Source organism: Drosophila busckii, chromosome X, assembly GCF_011750605.1.
Source record: "Drosophila busckii strain San Diego stock center, stock number 13000-0081.31 chromosome X, ASM1175060v1, whole genome shotgun sequence".
Taxonomy (NCBI): domain Eukaryota; kingdom Metazoa; phylum Arthropoda; class Insecta; order Diptera; family Drosophilidae; genus Drosophila; species Drosophila busckii.
Window position 1 is genome coordinate 10,298,660 of NC_046608.1, and position 17,031 is coordinate 10,315,690.

General features: G+C 41.0%; 1 protein-coding gene across 1 annotated transcript in view; it reads right to left on the bottom strand.

Moving 5' to 3' along the window:
- Positions 1–10,161: 10,161 nt before the first annotated feature.
- Positions 10,162–17,031, bottom strand: part of LOC108605329 (AF4/FMR2 family member 4) — a 77,589-nt gene continuing 70,719 nt past the window's right edge. Inside the window, exons 6-17 of the mRNA XM_033294404.1 lie at positions 16,608–16,808; positions 16,245–16,546; positions 15,689–15,991; positions 15,416–15,619; positions 14,809–15,349; positions 14,197–14,748; positions 12,915–14,135; positions 11,825–11,955; positions 11,599–11,604; positions 10,670–11,437; positions 10,466–10,606; positions 10,162–10,401 (exon numbers count right to left, since the gene is read on the bottom strand). Of these exons, the coding sequence (XP_033150295.1) occupies positions 10,330–10,401; positions 10,466–10,606; positions 10,670–11,437; positions 11,599–11,604; positions 11,825–11,955; positions 12,915–14,135; positions 14,197–14,748; positions 14,809–15,349; positions 15,416–15,619; positions 15,689–15,991; positions 16,245–16,546; positions 16,608–16,808 (4,442 nt within the window). The 3' untranslated portion in view covers positions 10,162–10,329. The remainder of the gene's footprint in view (positions 10,402–10,465; positions 10,607–10,669; positions 11,438–11,598; positions 11,605–11,824; positions 11,956–12,914; positions 14,136–14,196; positions 14,749–14,808; positions 15,350–15,415; positions 15,620–15,688; positions 15,992–16,244; positions 16,547–16,607; positions 16,809–17,031) is intronic.

A 17,031-nucleotide genomic window follows, 5' to 3' on the forward strand; every position in this document is an offset into this window, starting at 1 on the left:
AATCTTAAACGGAAAGCAACAGAAGAGAAGAGAGGCCAACAGTTAAAAGAGAGACAGAGAGAGAGAGAGAGAGAGTTTTTTTGTTTTGTAAGCCAAAGCGGCGGCAACTTTGGTAGCGCTAGCAACTAGAAGTTTAGTTTAACTATAAAATCTAAATAGCATAGTATATTAATTTAGGCTTACGCACACACAAACACACACACACACACACTTACCAATCCCAACACACACACACATTTACACTTTTACACACACACGCAATCAAGTGAAAAACACTCGCATTATGTTAAAATTTGTGCGACTTTAGCAGCTTTATGTTATGTTAACTTCTAAGCAACGGTACAGTTGCCTTTTTAGCAGCGCTGCTTTCGATTATTGCGATCGCCAGCGCTGTTGGAACTCTAATTTGCCTTAATAGCGAATCGGCTTATATATATATATAATTTTTTTTTTTAATTTTGTGTTTACTTTGCGCGCAACGTTTTTGTCATTATTATTAATATTATTATTACTATTGATAAACCTTATTATAATTGTGTAAAAAAGCAAAAAATCCATCACCAACCTTGTGTTTCTTCATTATCGATTATGCTAATTATATAAACTGATAAACTGATTTTTTTAATACCCTATATCAAGCTGAAATTAGGCTGAAAAAACAAAAATTTATGCTTGAAGATGTTCAACACTGAATACATTTCAAATCTTCACACTATTAAATTAATTGTAAGCTTACAAACATACAAATCTATATAAATATATAATTATTATTATTATTTTTTTTTTCGGTCTAATTAAGTTTCACATTTAACTAAATTAAAGCGTAAATGAAATTTTTTGTGTGTTTCTTTATGTTTACCAACACTACTACTACTACTACTACCAACACTACTACAGCAGCAGCAATAAATGCAACTAGTTTGTAGTTGTTCAGTTAAATTTTATTATCTTAATTTACCTTATTTTGAATATATGAAATGCAATTACAAACAATTTATATCTACAAATAAATACATATTTAGTTAATGCTTTAGTTCAATCCACTTGAGTTTTATTTTTTATTTAACAACATAACGAATGTTAAGCACTTGTGCAATATATATAAATATTATTATTTCTCTTTGTAGTACTTTATGTGCCAATTGCAAATTCATACATACAACATACATTTAAACAATTAAAGTAACTAAGGTAAAGTAAGAACGCGAACACACACACACACACATACACACACAAATAAATGTCATATATAGTTATTAACAAAAGCAAAGGTTTAAGCATGAAGTATCGACCAAAACGTACATTTTTTATTATAGAACAAACGAATTAAATAACAAAATGTCTATATATACATCAGATATATATATATGTATATGTATAATCAGACGTCTATATTCTCGAGTGTATATTGTATTGTCATCTTAGTTATATAAGCGCTAAGTCTAAATCATGTGCAATTTATACGACAAAAACTTAAGAAAAGAAAAAGCAGAACAATTTTTTTTTTGTCAACACTGAACAACAAAAATAAGCAACTTTAGACCTACAATGGGCATGTACAATAATCGATAACAATGTATAGATTTAGAATTGGCAAGAGCGGTAGCCACTTGGAAATTATATATGTAAAATTAGTTAAGTAAGCTAGTAAGGCATACAATGTGGGTCAAAAAAGTTTAAAAGGAGGACAGCGGGCTATAAGAATTGGATAATTTGGCAAAAGGAAACGATAATGAAAATGGCACAGAGCAGTTGGCGCAGGAGTTGGGAATTTGGTTTGGTTTAGTTTCTTCGTAGGGACACAGCAAGGACTCAGTTGGATTATTTCGGCATATCTGCATGAATTTCTAACAAAGTACAAACATTTAACATCTATTAATGGTAATTATATAAATATATTTATCGTATATAGTTCAAATATTTACACAAAAAGTTAAGCAAACAAACAAACAAACGGCACATTCTCAATTTTTGCAAACTCTCCCATTTTTGTAAACATATGTGCAACATTTTGCTGAAATTTAAATTGAAATTGAAATTGAAATTTAAATGTTAAATTAAATTTTTCGTGCATTTATTTTTAATAGTTGAAATTTATGAAAAGCTACCCCATCCCCCTCCCCCCTCCACCCAGCCACTAAATCGTGTATGGGTTTATACACTTAAATTTAAAATTGAAAACAAATACGAAAAAGCAAAGAAAAGAAATGCATATTTTTTGAATTGACATTTTGCGTCTATTTTGTTGAGTCTTAAGTAAACAATTAAGTCGGAACGTTTCATTGGTCAAATTATTGGAAACAAAACGAAAAAATTAAATATGTTTAGCAAAATTAAATATTTCTTAGTAGTCCTTGGAAGTAGCAACTTGGCCAACAACAACAAAATTAAAGCTAAAAAAAAGAAACAAGAAAAAAATTCAAATTGTTGCCCACAAATATTTGCATACGATACGATATATGTATAAATGATATACGTTTATATAAGATTGACGACACTTAGCTAAATTTTATGGTATGCAGACGCATGCTCTACATAATATATATCATATTATATATATAGTATACATAAATAACTGACAATGAAATGTACTATTAGCAACAATTGCAAAAGAAAACAGAAAAACAAAACACAACAAACGATTCATTAGTTTATAAAGTGTTTTTGGCAAATGCAAAATAAATTTAAATTACCAATACATATGCACACACAAACACAAATACAATTACATTTGTATGTATGCATATCAAGTAATCGATTTATTAACTCTGGCCCCCAACCCAACACACACACACACGCAGACTTCTATGCACTCTTCTAATGCACACACACATACAAATACATATACATATACAGACTTATAAAGAAGGCTTCTCAAACATAAATACATAAAATATATAGTACTCATTAAATTAATAAACAACAAACAAATTAGCTGCCCCCATTTGTATTAATATTCAAATGCATTAAATATCTCAAAACACTTAGTTTTGACTGTTGTGTGTAAAATGATAAATGAAAAATTATATGATATGCGATCTAACGCATCTAACAATTCGTATTGATTGCATGTAAAAACAAAAAGCAACACAAAACAAAACAAAACAACAATAAGTAATAAACTAACTAGAATGGCAAAATGGCATCAACAATGCAAATAAACGTATTCATCAATAAACATAAACGAAATAAAAGTAAATAAAATCAATAACGTTTGGCGTTTCGTTTGCTCGATATCCTTCGCCGGCTATCCAATCCTTTTTCCATTGCACTAGAGCTAACACAGTATTCACCACTTAGCTGCAGCTGGAGTCGTATCAACATCCTGGAGCGACACTGGAGCTATCTGGGCTGGGAGCTATAACCTACAGCAAAATACATAAATAGTTTTATTGTTCGACTGTTAAGTTGCACAATTATTTAATAAAATATTGCTATTCAACATAAAATAATTGACTATCTTTCATTGCTTATTTGAATTGAATGATATAAAATATTTCAATCGGATTAGTCAAAGCTTCAAATTAAACAAAAGACAAGTTTGCGGCACTGGCTTTTTCACTATATCTTGGCCAATAATCAAGCGATTGTGCAACTAATTACTGTTGCATGCTTGCATTGATGTTTGCAACAAAGTTGCATCATTACATTTTGGATTTTACAATTATCGATTTTTGGCTATAAAACGTGAATTGTCAATAAATCGAATGTCTTAGATTTTCCAAATTTGAATGCAAATCAATAGAGTCTTCAACTAAAATTTTTTAAAATGAAGGCAGAATTTGGCTGACTTATGACCAAAATCTATGCAGGCTGATTCTTGTTAAGCAGCAATTTGCATATGGAATATCTTTGGGATGCTTTGCAGAATCAGAATCAGGCAAATGGCAAATGATGCTCTAGACCAAGGATTAACAACTGTCCAAAGCGCATCCCAAGCCGACCACATTTGACTGAGCTATAGCTATATTCACTGCTTGTTATGCTGGCCGTTCCTTTCATGTGGTTGTTCTTGTTGTCCGTAAGTTTGCTGTAGTAATTCCCAAATCGCTTTGCTAAAGCAGTAGCTTTTGGTTTTTCGAGTACCAGGCGCACAGAAATCATCAGCAGGCGGCTGCTATAAGACAGCAAATCAAAAGTTAGCCAGGACACAAATTGCAGTGCAATTAACTGTGCGCAAGTGCAGGCGCAGCAAAAAGGATGCGCATCAATTGCAATTGTCCAATTGGCCAAAAATGCAGGCCATGAAAAATGTAAACAGAAGTGACCTAGCAGCGAACTTGAAAATGCAAACAAAATAAATACTTTATACATTTATTTAAATATAAGGCTAACATAGGTTATGCTTGCTGGGGGAAGAATTGCAATGTTCTTTGGCTGGTTGGTAGAGCTCTTCAAGTGGAATAAAAATATGTAAAAGCAGCGGAGCTGCCCATCTGCAAGGACTATCAACTGTCCAAAGTGCAACCAAATCGGAGCACATTTGAGCGAGCTATGGCTATATTCGCTCCAAGTTATTATTTTCATATTGTTCTTGCCACTTGTTGTAGTGATTTGTTGTTGTAATTTACGCTTTTAGAGCGACGTTCAGATTTTGGCATACCAGGCGTACAGAGATCAGCAGAAAGTAACTGACCTATTGACCTAAATAGTCAGGACTCGCACCGCAGAGGGTTGTACTGGAATGGTATCGATACAAGCTCAAAGCAGCGCTGTGAGCCGAGACACAACCCAAGTGCAGCCTTGCGAGCCTGCAAACTTATAGCGACTGCTTTGCAAGCGATTTGCGAATTATTATAGCAAGCAGTTGTCGGTAACAACATGACATAAAACGGCCGACAATCACGGAACGAAGCTTTATCATTGTGAAGATATTTGCTTTAAAGAAAAAAAACTCAGCTGATGCTTAGCTCAAGTCTGCATACATCAAAAATCAAAGCAAAATCTACTACCAATGCACGCTCAGCCACGAAAGATGCGAGCAGCAAATGCGAAAGAGAGAGAGAGCGAAACAGTAAGCTGAGCGTTCTCTAAGCAATGCAACGGCGACGCTCAAGCGCAGCGCTGAGCGCTTATGAACGAAAGACGCGAGCAGCAAAACTTACTCACGCTTATTGTAAGCAATGAAATGTTGAAGCTCTCATTCGGCCACAGCAGCAGCGCTGATGGAGCGCTCAGCGCAAGCGAACGAACGAAAGCAAAAGCGAGAGAGAGAGCGGCGCACTCCAAGCAACGAAACCGTGACAGACGAAGTAGGGCGCGCAGCGAAGAGCAGCAAAGCAGCGACGCTCACATTTGTGTGGGAGGCTGAGAGAATAGGAAGTTCTTATTAAGAACGCACGTAGTCCACGTGGGTCAGTTGTGTTTGAACTCTCGGCGATTAAACAAGCAGTGCGCGAGTTCCCGGTGTTATAATAATAAATAAAATCAATATGCTTACTTACAAGCAATCTATGTAACTGCTTTGACCAAGTAAGTTTATAACAGTTATTCTCAATGCTCTTGCCAACAATTGAAGATTCCTAAATTATTCAAAATGCTATTTTTGCTGTGTTTAAGCAGCCTGCTTGAAATTTTCATTCACATGCTTGTCTTTGCCTTTTCTTATCTTACGCTATTTTCACTCAATGCTTTTGCAACTAACTGTTCCTTGCATGAGGCTCACTGAGAACTTTATAGGCTTTTAGACTAGCTGAGCTCAGCATTGATTCAGCTGTGCGCTCTCTAAGCAGTGAAACGTTGACGCTCTCGTTCGGCCGCAGCAGCAGCGCAAGCGAGCGAACGAAAGACGTGAGCAGGAAAAGCGAAAGAGAGAGAGCAGCGCTCTCTAAGCAATGAAACGGCGACGCTCAAGCTCAGCCGCAGCAGCAGCAGCAGCAGCGGTGAGCGATCGAGCGATCGCAGTTGCTCGACAACATATTAATAATTCCAACATGCTTACTTTAAACAAACAATGGAGTTAGTTTGACCAAGTAAGTTAGTAACAAATGTTATCAATGTTCTCGCTAATGATCAATGTTTAATGATTGAAAATGCAACGTTCGTTGAGTTTTATTATAATAATTGCATAAGCCTTCTTATATGTTTTTAAAAATACTTTGAATTTTTTTTAATGTGCTTATATTATTTCTATAAAATGTATAAAAAGCAAAGTGCTTAAGATCAAGATCGTTATTAATCTTTACATATTATCCATACAGATATTGACGCTGGGCTGGACTTGACCTCGTTGGTGGCGCCCCTATGTAGCAGGAGCTGGTGTTAGTAGCTTGGTAAGCAACTTGCTGGTATTGCGCGACAGCTTCATGACGTCCTTGAAAAGTTTCCAGCTGCACTTCTTGAAGAACATCTTACCAGAGTCTGTGGTGCTGTCGTAGTAAACATTGTTCAGTCAGATCTGCATCCTGGAGAGTTACCAGAGTTAACTGGACTAAGGACTACAACATCCAGTTTCAGCGGCAATATCAATATCCTGCTTGAACGGATGCTGAATTAATTACTTTTATTTAAAGTAATGCAATAGATTGTATTTATTTGTATTTAGCCCCTAATATTATTTGTCATAATAACATTTATGTTTATTATATGTATGTATGTATGGAAAATTTCTTTGAAAAATGGTCGTTTTTTAGCTCCTGCTCCTACCTTATCCTTCCGATCAAAAAAGGACTTGCATTTTTGTGCTCCTGGGCATGGACTCTATCGAACTGCATACCAGGATGGCCAAGATTGCACAAAAAAATTTTCTGAAAAAATTTACAGGGGGATAGTCGCAAAAAGTGGCCCAAAAACACAAAATGTCCTTTTTCTCGGAAAATGCAAGGACTACAAAGATGTCCTTTGGTGTACAAGTAGTGCTCCTTAAGAGCTTTCAGAATATACCACTCAAAGGACGAAAGTCCTTACAGGAGCCGAGTAAAACAGCTTTTTCCGTATACTGAAAATACGCTATATCTCCCAAATCCTTGCCAGGATCAGGACGAAATTAGTGCCAAACGATTCCTTTTTGAAAGGACTATCAGCTGGGTAAAGGACATTCGGATTGTCCTTGTAGTTCCGCAGGAAACACGGATTTTGTGTTTTTGGCTACTTTGCTCGCGGCCCTGAGGTGAAAATTTTCTAAGTTGATGGACAATTAGATGAACCCATATTTTTTTGATGCAAATCGCTAGAGTTTCGTCCTGTGAGTATCGCAAACAGAAAATGTTGGCAATGCGACCAGATCCTGCCGAGATATAGCCACTTTTCTGTAGAGGATTGTCGGTGCTTGGCAGCCCTTTGGGGTATGCAATGGATTTCTTCATTGGGTGCATGTTATTGTACATGTTTTGATTGTTGTCTCCGCTAATATTTCATCTTAAAAGTATGCAACTGTTTTATTGCATCGCAATAGGTTTGTGAAAAGTGTTGCATATACAGGGCTGCCAAGCGCTGGCCATCCGCTAGTGAAAAGTGGCCATATCTCGCCAGGATTAGGTCACATTTCCAAAATTTTTGGTTTGCCACACTCGCAGGACGAAACTCTATCAATCTGCATTAAAATCTTAAAAATCCAAGAGATTCGATTTTTTGAAAAAATTCATGAATCATCACGAATTTTGTTAAAAATGGAGAAAAATCCAAAAATGTAATGATGCAACTTTGTTTCTAGCATCAATACGAGCATAAAACAGTAAACAGTTGCACCATCGGGTGATTACTGTTCAAGCTATGACCAATTCCGCAAACTGGTATTTTCTTTAATTTTGAACTTTGCGAAGCTATAACTCAGCGTAAGGATGTTCGATTGCAATGTTTTATACCATTTTATGTATGGTGGTGCAAGCATAATTCAAATGTGTATATGTGTGTATATAATTAAAATATTATTTGGTAAAGTTATAAGCAAAAGTGTAAACAAACACGACAACTTTCTGCAAAATTTCAAGCTTTGGTAAGCTCTAACTCAGCCAAATCCTGGCGCATTTTCAAAATTTTTCGTTTGCGACACACGCAGGACGAAACTCTATTAATATGCTATACAAAATGTTATCAAGACTTCTCTCTCTCGCTCTCTCTTAGTAACATTACAATAAAAATACTTTGCATAGTTTTTCTTTTTGTTTATTATGATCAATTTTTGGTTTCTCTTTGTATATATATATTTTTTTTAAATTTGTTACGCATTGTGGTTATATATATTTATATATATATTTTTTTTCTTACTTCTTGTTGTTGTTGTTCAATTGTTGCTTTACAATTAAAGATCGCACATCGACGGTACTTTACATAATTTCTATGCAATTTATTTAATAAATATTTCATATACTCATTAGTGTTCATGCACACACATGCACATGTACGCATGTATATATAAATAATTTACACCACTCAAAAAAAAAAAAAACAATTTCTTTTATTTATATACTTATGTATATATGTTTCATGCAGTTTGCTTTTGCTGCGCTTGGGCTTTGTAATTAATTATTATGTTTCTTGTATATAATATTTATAACAGTTGTTTGTTAATTTGTTTAAACTTTATGCGCTTAGCATGGGCTTTGGTGCTGATCCAATGTGAGTGGTTGCTGAGTGGATGAAGGGAGGGAGGGAGGGAGTGGGAGTGGGCTGTGTGTGCCTTGGGCGGCTGAAGCTGTTCCGTTACGTTCATTTAAATGTTAATCTTAATGCATATGCATGTATGTAATTTAATTATTAATATTTAATCAATTTGGTGGGCGCGGGCAAGGGCGTGGCCAGTGGCAAGCCCCGCCTACCGGATCAAGCCAAAATGCAAACGTTTTACATAAATTCTATTCGGTCTATACTCGTTATAAGCACAATGTTTATCTGTGTATGTGTGTGTGTGTGTGTGTGTAACAATTATACTTATTGTTTAATAATTCTCAAGCGAGTATTTTTACAATAAAATGCATTGAGCGCATATGTGTGTGTGTGTGTGTGTGTGTGTGTATGTGTCTGTTTATATTTTTATATATATGCATATATTTTGTTTGTTATATTTATGAATTTACGCTGGACTTTATTATAGTTGCTAATAGTTATATTAATTTTAGCATTTCATTTTTAACATATATATTTAACGAGTAGTAGCACAATTTTTGGACGAAGATGGTTTGTTGAAATCGAAGCGTCTAAGTATATAAATGTGTGTCTGTGTGTGTGTGTGTGTGTGTGTAGTTCTAGTAAGCTTAGCTAAAGCACACATACAAGTGTTTTTGTGTAAATAAAGAAACTCTTTGCCTAACATAGAAGAGAAATTATTACACTGCTGGGTGTTAAACAAAACAAATGCAGCGCTGTTAATTTGATTAGCAACAATGCTTTGTTTAATACTATGCGTGTTATTTGTTGTAAACTGATGTTTATATACAAAAGATGCCAAACTGTTGGAAGCAATTGAAATAATTTTGGAAACATTTAGCACAAAAACAATTCAGTTTGTTGCTAAACAAATGAACAGCAGCAGCAGCATTTTGTTTAATTTCCTTTTGGTTTTTCCTTTTTCTATATATACATATATAATATAGTTATAGAAGTTGCGCTGTATATTTTGTTATAAGTACACATCAATTGATTAAAAAAACTTGTTAGGTTAGTTGGAAAAGAAACACTCAAGTTGCTGCATAGTTGTATGATTTAGTTATCAATAGTATACATGTGTGTATACGTGTATACGTGTATACGTGTGTGTGTGTGTGTGTGTTGGGACTAGATTGGCATTGGCAACTGTAACTAGTTTTTAGGTATATTCGCTATGTTCTGTGTCTTGTGTCTGTTCGAACTAAGCTAAGGACGTTTTCGCAAATAGGTCATCGTGTTGTACAGTTATATGTTTGTATATATGCATATATAATCGTTATATGCAAGGATCTACTGATCGCTTAATTAACTATTAGTACTAAGCCGTTTGCAAAAAATGCCGAGCGTGCAATTTTTGATGTGGAACAAAAGTTTAACACTTGTTATTTGTCATAGCTTTTTATAGTTTTATCTAAATAAAAAAAAAACAAAAACAAAGACAACACGTTTATCTGTATATATGTGTGTGTCTCTCATTGTTAGCTAAGTAAATTATAAAGTTTGCCTATGCAGCGCGATTATGTTTAAATAGCAGCACATGTATTTATATATATATAAATATATATATAATCCAACGAACACACATACATATATAATACTATAATCATTATATCCATGCATATACACACACGCTCAGTGTGTTAGTTAACAATAATTGTTTGCCTAATTTCGCTCGCTCAATCGCTCGCTCAATCGCTCGATCGCTATTTCTATTTGCTTTATGTGTATATGACTAAGTTGCTTAGCTTAAATATATATGGGATTCTCCTGGCCTGTAAGCAGGCGGAACATTGAGGTGGGCATCGTTTTCATGAGTATCTGCAACAGAAGCAGAAGCGAGAGTGAGCGACACAAGTTTGTTATTCGTTTTCGATTCGCTTACCTCGCCCACTGATGTCGCCAGCAAATTGACAATCTTCTCATGCGGCACAGCCACAACGCTCTGATTGTTTATCTCAATGATGCGATGACCAACGCGCACGCCGCCACGCTCCGCGATTCCGCCACGCAGCAGACTGCAGATCTGTTAAATCGACAAACATATAGCATGCATATATAATTGAAATTTCTCATTCGTGGCACTCACCACGCCGTTCTGCACACTGAAACCCAATTGATATTTGGTCTCGGGCCGCTTGATCTTCACCTCGACGACGGGCGCACAGGGCACGACTGTGAACTTGACGACAGTTTGGTTCTTGGTATTCTTGATGTATGTCTGGCAGGTGGAGAGCGGCAGGCCGACCAGGCTGAGCCCATTGATGGCAATCAGCTGGTCGCCAATGTTCAGCTGACCGCAACGCGCTGCCGCCCCAGAGCTCATCAGATTGGCAATCACCACGGTGGGCAGCATGGAGCCCCAGCCGCTTTCGACAATCACCACGCCCAGTATTTCGCCCTTGGCCTTGGGCACCACGACCTCCTTTTGCAGCTCCTTCTTGGCAAAGATCTCCAGCTCGTCGCCGAATATCTCCTGGCTGTTGAGCACCTCCTGGTAGTCCATCTCCTTGACAAAGCGATGGTCCTCAATGCCGTTCGCCTTGAGAAACTCCATGTAGGCCACCTGGAACGCCTGCCCAATGGACTGCGCTATAAACTGCGCCTCATCGCTCTCGAACACGTGGCAAATCATTTTGGGCGTGCGATTCGGCTTGGGCGCATCATCGATGTCCTGGGGCACAAAGCGACGACGCGCCATTAGCACCACCAGATCCCCGATGTCGGCTATATAGGATATGGTGCGCAAGGCATGATCCATCATTATCTCCTTGAGATCGGTATTCAGCACCATTATCTTCTCCGTTGATATGAACAAGTCCACTTCGGTGCTGGGCTGCACATCGCCGTCCGGAGCCTGCAAAGAGGTCACAACACAAAGGTCAAACGTATATAATCTCAACTAACTAGTTTCAATTCAAAATTAATACTTGGCGGCTATAGCTTGGACCAATTCATTAATTTTCGTTAACAATTTAGAAATGCAAATTAGCGCTTGGGACTAGCACAAACACTTACCAGAGCCTATTGGTGGGGGGGTGAGAGATTACGTATACGCAGAGCAGTTCAGTGTGGATGGTGTGAGCGAGCGAGACAGAGAGACAGCGCAATGCATGAAAATATTTGTAGTCAATCAATTTTATGTATACTTTTTATATCAAAATCATAAGAGTGCAAAACAAGCTTCAGTTTTTTTTTATTAGCGTAGCGGCTAAAATTCTAGTTTAGGCTGCTTGACTTTTACCTTTATGCGCGACACCGCCTCCTCGGCCTGCATCATGCGTGTGGATTTGGTGGGCTGACCCTCGCAGACCAGCTGCGTGGATCCCAAGTATTTAGCACGGAATAGAACGCCCTCGATGAGCACTGCGCCGCCTAAAAAATGCACACAGATGTGTTAAGTAAATTTTGGTCACGAGAGGGGGCAGCAAGTATTTGTTGAGTGTGCGTGTGAATAAGAGTTGCATTGTTATTTGTAGTTGCTGTAGTTAGTAGTTAGTTGTTGTTGTTGTGTATATTTGTATTGTTGTTGCTGTATTAAGTTTATAGCCAACAGAGCTGGCAATGAATAACAAAAGCTACGGCACAATTTGGTACAAACTAAACACAAGTTTAATAAATTTAAAGCCCTTGCTAGTTCGTTTGTTATTTTATATATATTAAATTACGGCTACAAATAAAAATAATATTTAATTGTTAATTGTTAATACTGCAATTTGTTATAATAAATCATTTAGCAATTGTTTTATTTTTTCTACTAGTTACTTGTCTATTCAGTTTGCCAACTATTTTCATTGACAGCTCTGCTTTTGGTGGCCACACACTACATATAAACAAAATTGTATCTTACAAAGTATGGTACACACACATAGACACAGTAAAATGAACGAACGAACGAACGACGCATGCAAAAAACGCAAATTTTGTTGATTTTTTTTTGCAATCGATGATTGCCACAAAAAAGAATATATAGAAAAAATATATATATAAAATATATAGATTACGATTAGCAATTTTCACAAGTTAATATATATAATATAGATATAGTTATGCTACAAAAGCCTGCGCTTATGCTCGCTATTGCTATCTCTTTCTATATGCATCGAGTTCGCAGCTTATAAAACGTAGCATACATTTGAGCGCATATATTATATAAGCCACAATTGGCGACTCTTGGGCATATAGAAATGTGTTAGCCAAGCAGCAACTGTTGTTGCAACAACAGTTTGCTGCTTGTGCAGGTCTTAGACAATTTACTTTCTTTTTTTTTTTTGTTTTGTTACGCACACTAAAATTGCCAACAATTGAACGAAGGTTAAACCCAATGCATTTACCTTCTTTGCTCTTACTCTTTTTCACTTTTTTCTCGCCGCTGTTGCTGCCAGCGACGCTGGCACTGCTGTTGTTGCTGCCGACAGCAACATTATTATTGTTGTTGTTACTGTTGCTGTTGTTGTTGTTATTGCCATTGATGATGCTGCCGCCGCCGCCGACGCCGCCGTTGTTCATGTTGTTGTTAATGCTGGTGGCAACTGCATTTGCCACAGCGCTGACCACGCCACCGCCATTGAGCGTGCCATTCTCCACATCCACACCCAGTTTGGCCAGCGAACGCTCCGAGCCATCGGCCTGCACCGGACTGTTGAGCGGCGGCTGCAGCGCCGCTGCATTGGCCACCGCATTGACCACCACATCCACCGCATTGGCCACCGCCTCATGCAGCGCCGCATTGGGCGATTTGCCGCGCGGCGATTTGTGGCTGTGCTCGGAGCTGCTGCGCGAATTGCAGCGCTGCGCATTGCCAGCAACCAAGTCGAGCAACTTGCCGCTGCCGCTCAAGCTGTTGGCGTTGCTCTTGGGCGGTATGGGCGGCGGCAACTCGGGCGTGGAGCTGAGCAGCGCATTGTAGCCGTTGCGCGTCTTGGTGCTGGGCAGCTGCTGCTGCTTGGGCGAGATCTTCGAGAGCAGCGAGCTGCGCGGCTTGCGCTCCCAGCTTTTGTTTTCATCGTAGTAGCCCTGATCGTCCAGACGCTGATGGCCCAGCAGGCGATCTGTTTCCAGATCTGTATCCACATCTTCCTCGTCCGCGCTGTGGTTCTTCGAATGATTATCCGAGCTGGACTCGAGCAGCGCTTTGCCAGCGCCGCCGCCGCCGCTGCCATCCAAATGACGCGACAGCCAGACGGGTGAGCTCATGACAGGCGAGGGCGAACGCTGCTGCTGCTGCTGCTGCTGCTGTTGGGACGGCAAGTTGCTGCGCTCGGGTATGGGCGGCGGTGGACCGTTCAGTCCGTTGCTGCTGCAGTTGCTGCCAGCGCTGCGCGGCTTGCCCAAGATGCCCGCGCCCACGCCCATGCCCATGTTCATGCCCATGCTCATGCCCAGACCGGTGGGTGAGCTGCGCTGCAGCGTGTTGCTGATGGCGGCGGCCAGCGGCGTGTGCTTGGCCAGCTGCGTCACAGTTTGCAGCAAGTCCAGATCGTTGGGCTTGCGATGTGGTGCAGGCGCTGGCGGCGGTGGCGTCATTTGCACCATGTCCGGCCGATGGAAAACGCCTGAGGGAGCAGAAAATGAAAATTAAGCAATCAAAAACAATTTCAGACTTTAGCGACTTACTAATGGAATAGAGCGAGTCCAGCTCCGGATCAATGTTCTTGAACACTTTGCTGTTGCTGTTGCTGTTGCTGTTGTTGGTGGGACTCTGACCCAATAGCTCGCGTTGTTGTTGCGGCTGCTGTTGCTGCTGTTGTGGCTGCTGCTGCTGCTGCTGTAAGCCATTGCTGCTGGGACTAGGATGAGTGTGCAGATGAGCGACATTGCTGTCCGTGGTGTTGGAGGTGGCAGTGAGATTGTGCATGCTGTTCAAGCTGTTGTTGGTCGAGATGCGCTTCATGTCCATCAGCATGGAGATGCCGCCGCTGCCGCCGATGCTGGTGCTGCCGCTGAGGCTGGCGGGCAGCTGCGACTGCTGCAGCAATTTATTGTTGTTGTTGTTGTTCTCAGTGTCGCTGGTGTGGCCAGAGGAGAGACCATCCTCCAGCACAGGCATGGCCGAGGCATAGTACTTGGCATAGTTAGAACAGGAAGTGGAAACGCCGCCTCCTCCTCCACTGCTAACGCCACCAGCGTTGCCACCGCCGTTGCCTCCATTCATTTCACCCGAAAGACCTGCAAAGCAACAAAAAGTTTATCAAGTGTGCGCCGAAACCCGCTCTGAGCGCAACTTACTGTCCAAATCGCCGCAGTTGGAATCATAGTCGGTGGTCTCGGGCGAGTAGCGATAATTGTTGTGCCCGCCGGGCAGCCCAATGCCCACGCTCTGGCCCAAGGCGCTGCCGCCGCTGCCCGTGCTCAGCAGCTGATTGTGATTGAGTCCATCCTGCTCGCCATCGCGCTCGCCGCTGCTGCGACTGGCCGAGTCCAGGAAGAAGTCAAAGTCGCGCATCAGTGGACTCCCAGCGTAGTGACGCGCACGTGGCTGTGACTGCGCCTGTGACTGCGCCTGTGACTGCGACTGCGACTGAGCGTAGGCGCCATAGACATGACGCTCGACTGAGCTGCTGCTGGTGGCGGCTGCTGCTGCTGCAGGCGCTGGCTGCTGTTGCTGCTGGCGATACTCCAGCTCAATGTGCTCATCCTCATCGTCCACTTCATCGTGCTCATCGTCTTCTTCTGCTGCTTCGTCCTCCTCCTCCTCCTCCTCTTGCTCCTCCTCGTCGAGCTCCTCCTCATCGCGCTCAAAGTTGCTGTGGAACTCGTACTGTATATCCTGCAAGCAAAAGGACACACACATTCAGCTCGACCTTCAGTCAAAAGTTCATTTAGTTTTACTCACAATGCTGTCAACATCGCTGCCATTCTCCATGATGGGCTGCTCATCGTTTGAGGGGCACTTGAAGAACTCCTCGAGCACCTTGCGCGTCTCCGAGAACTCGTACAGATAGTCAAAGGTCGACGATTTTGTATGCAAGCTCAATGGCATGGCCATGGCCTGGCCGCCGTTGCCAGCGCTGCTGCTGCCAGCAACACAAGCGGCAGCAGTTGCTGTTGTTGCTGCTGCTGCTGCTGTTGCTGCTGTTGTGATGGTGGCTGCTGCTACTGCTGCTGGTAGCTGCGGTGACGGCGGCGGCGGCGGCGTTGCGGCTGCTGCTCTCAATTCAGTCAAATTGGCTGCCAGCGGTGCCTCGGGCGTGGTCAGATCGGATATGGTGCCAATTTCGGAGACATCGTTGCTTGTATCTTCAGCATTGTTGTCGCTGCTGATGGCGGCAGCGTGTTGCTGCTGCTGCTGCTGCTTGTGCTGCTTGTTATTGCTATGATTGCTGCTGTTGTTGTAAAGTGGCTGCTGCTGCTGCTGTTGCTGCTGCACTGGCGAGTTGCTGCGTAGCTCACGTGGCGGCGATAAAATGCGCTGTGAAGCAAAAAGTGTAAGCAAAATTATTAATTATAATTAAGGCCATGGCAGGCGGCCCTCCAACTTCTCGTTGTACCAGTTCTGATATAGGTTTGGCTTAACTCTTCCAATACATTATATATATATGAAACTTTTTTAATTTGAATTAATTAATTTACCATTGACACTGCCTAGTTGACATTTAAGAAATAAATGAATAAGCAAATAAATAAAAAGAAACTTTGCAATGCTGAGCAGCGACTCAACTTACCTGTGGAAATCCTGGACGCACTGGATAAGCCTGTGGCAACTGCTGCTGCTGCTGCTGCTGATTCACTTGACATTGAGCCAATGCAGCCAAAGCAGCGCGTGCTGCTGACTTTTGCAGCGAGCTGGGCGGCACAGCAGCCATGGGCGTGACTGTGGGCGCAACTGTTGCTGCTGCTGCTGCTGCTGCTGTTGGTGGTTCGCTTTCGTCCGCTGCTGCTGCTGTTGGTGTTGCTGCAGTCATGTTGCTGTTGCTGTTGTTGTTGTTGGCAGCAACTCCAATGCGTCGTGGCGAGCCTTCATACTCTGCAATTAATATTGTTAAGCTCAGCTTGGAGTGTAAGTTGCTGCTGCTGTTGGGACTTACCAATGATGCCATGTCGCGACTCCACGGCCAGCGTGTAGTTGCGATCGAGCTGCCAGGCGTCCAGCTTATGCTCGCGATAAACAGCAGCCTCATCCAGCAAGCGTCGCGTATGTGTGTCCAGCAGCAGTTGCGACTGCGGCTTGTCTATGTTTAATTGCTGTTGCTGCTGCTGTTGCTGTTGCTCGGTCGTTACGCGCAGATCTGCAAAGTGAATGTGAGTTAAGTGTCTTTCTATTTGCGCCTCGGCCTGTTGTCCAGCTGCCAATTAATTGCAATCAATTAAATTCCACTTTAGCTCTGTTTCCTGTATTCAGAGCATTGAGCTTTGTTGCTGCTGCTGCTGCTGCTGTTGCTGCTGCTGCTGCTGCCTGTTTAATGCGCATTTATATTTGCAGTACACTTGATTACGCATGATTTGCAATTC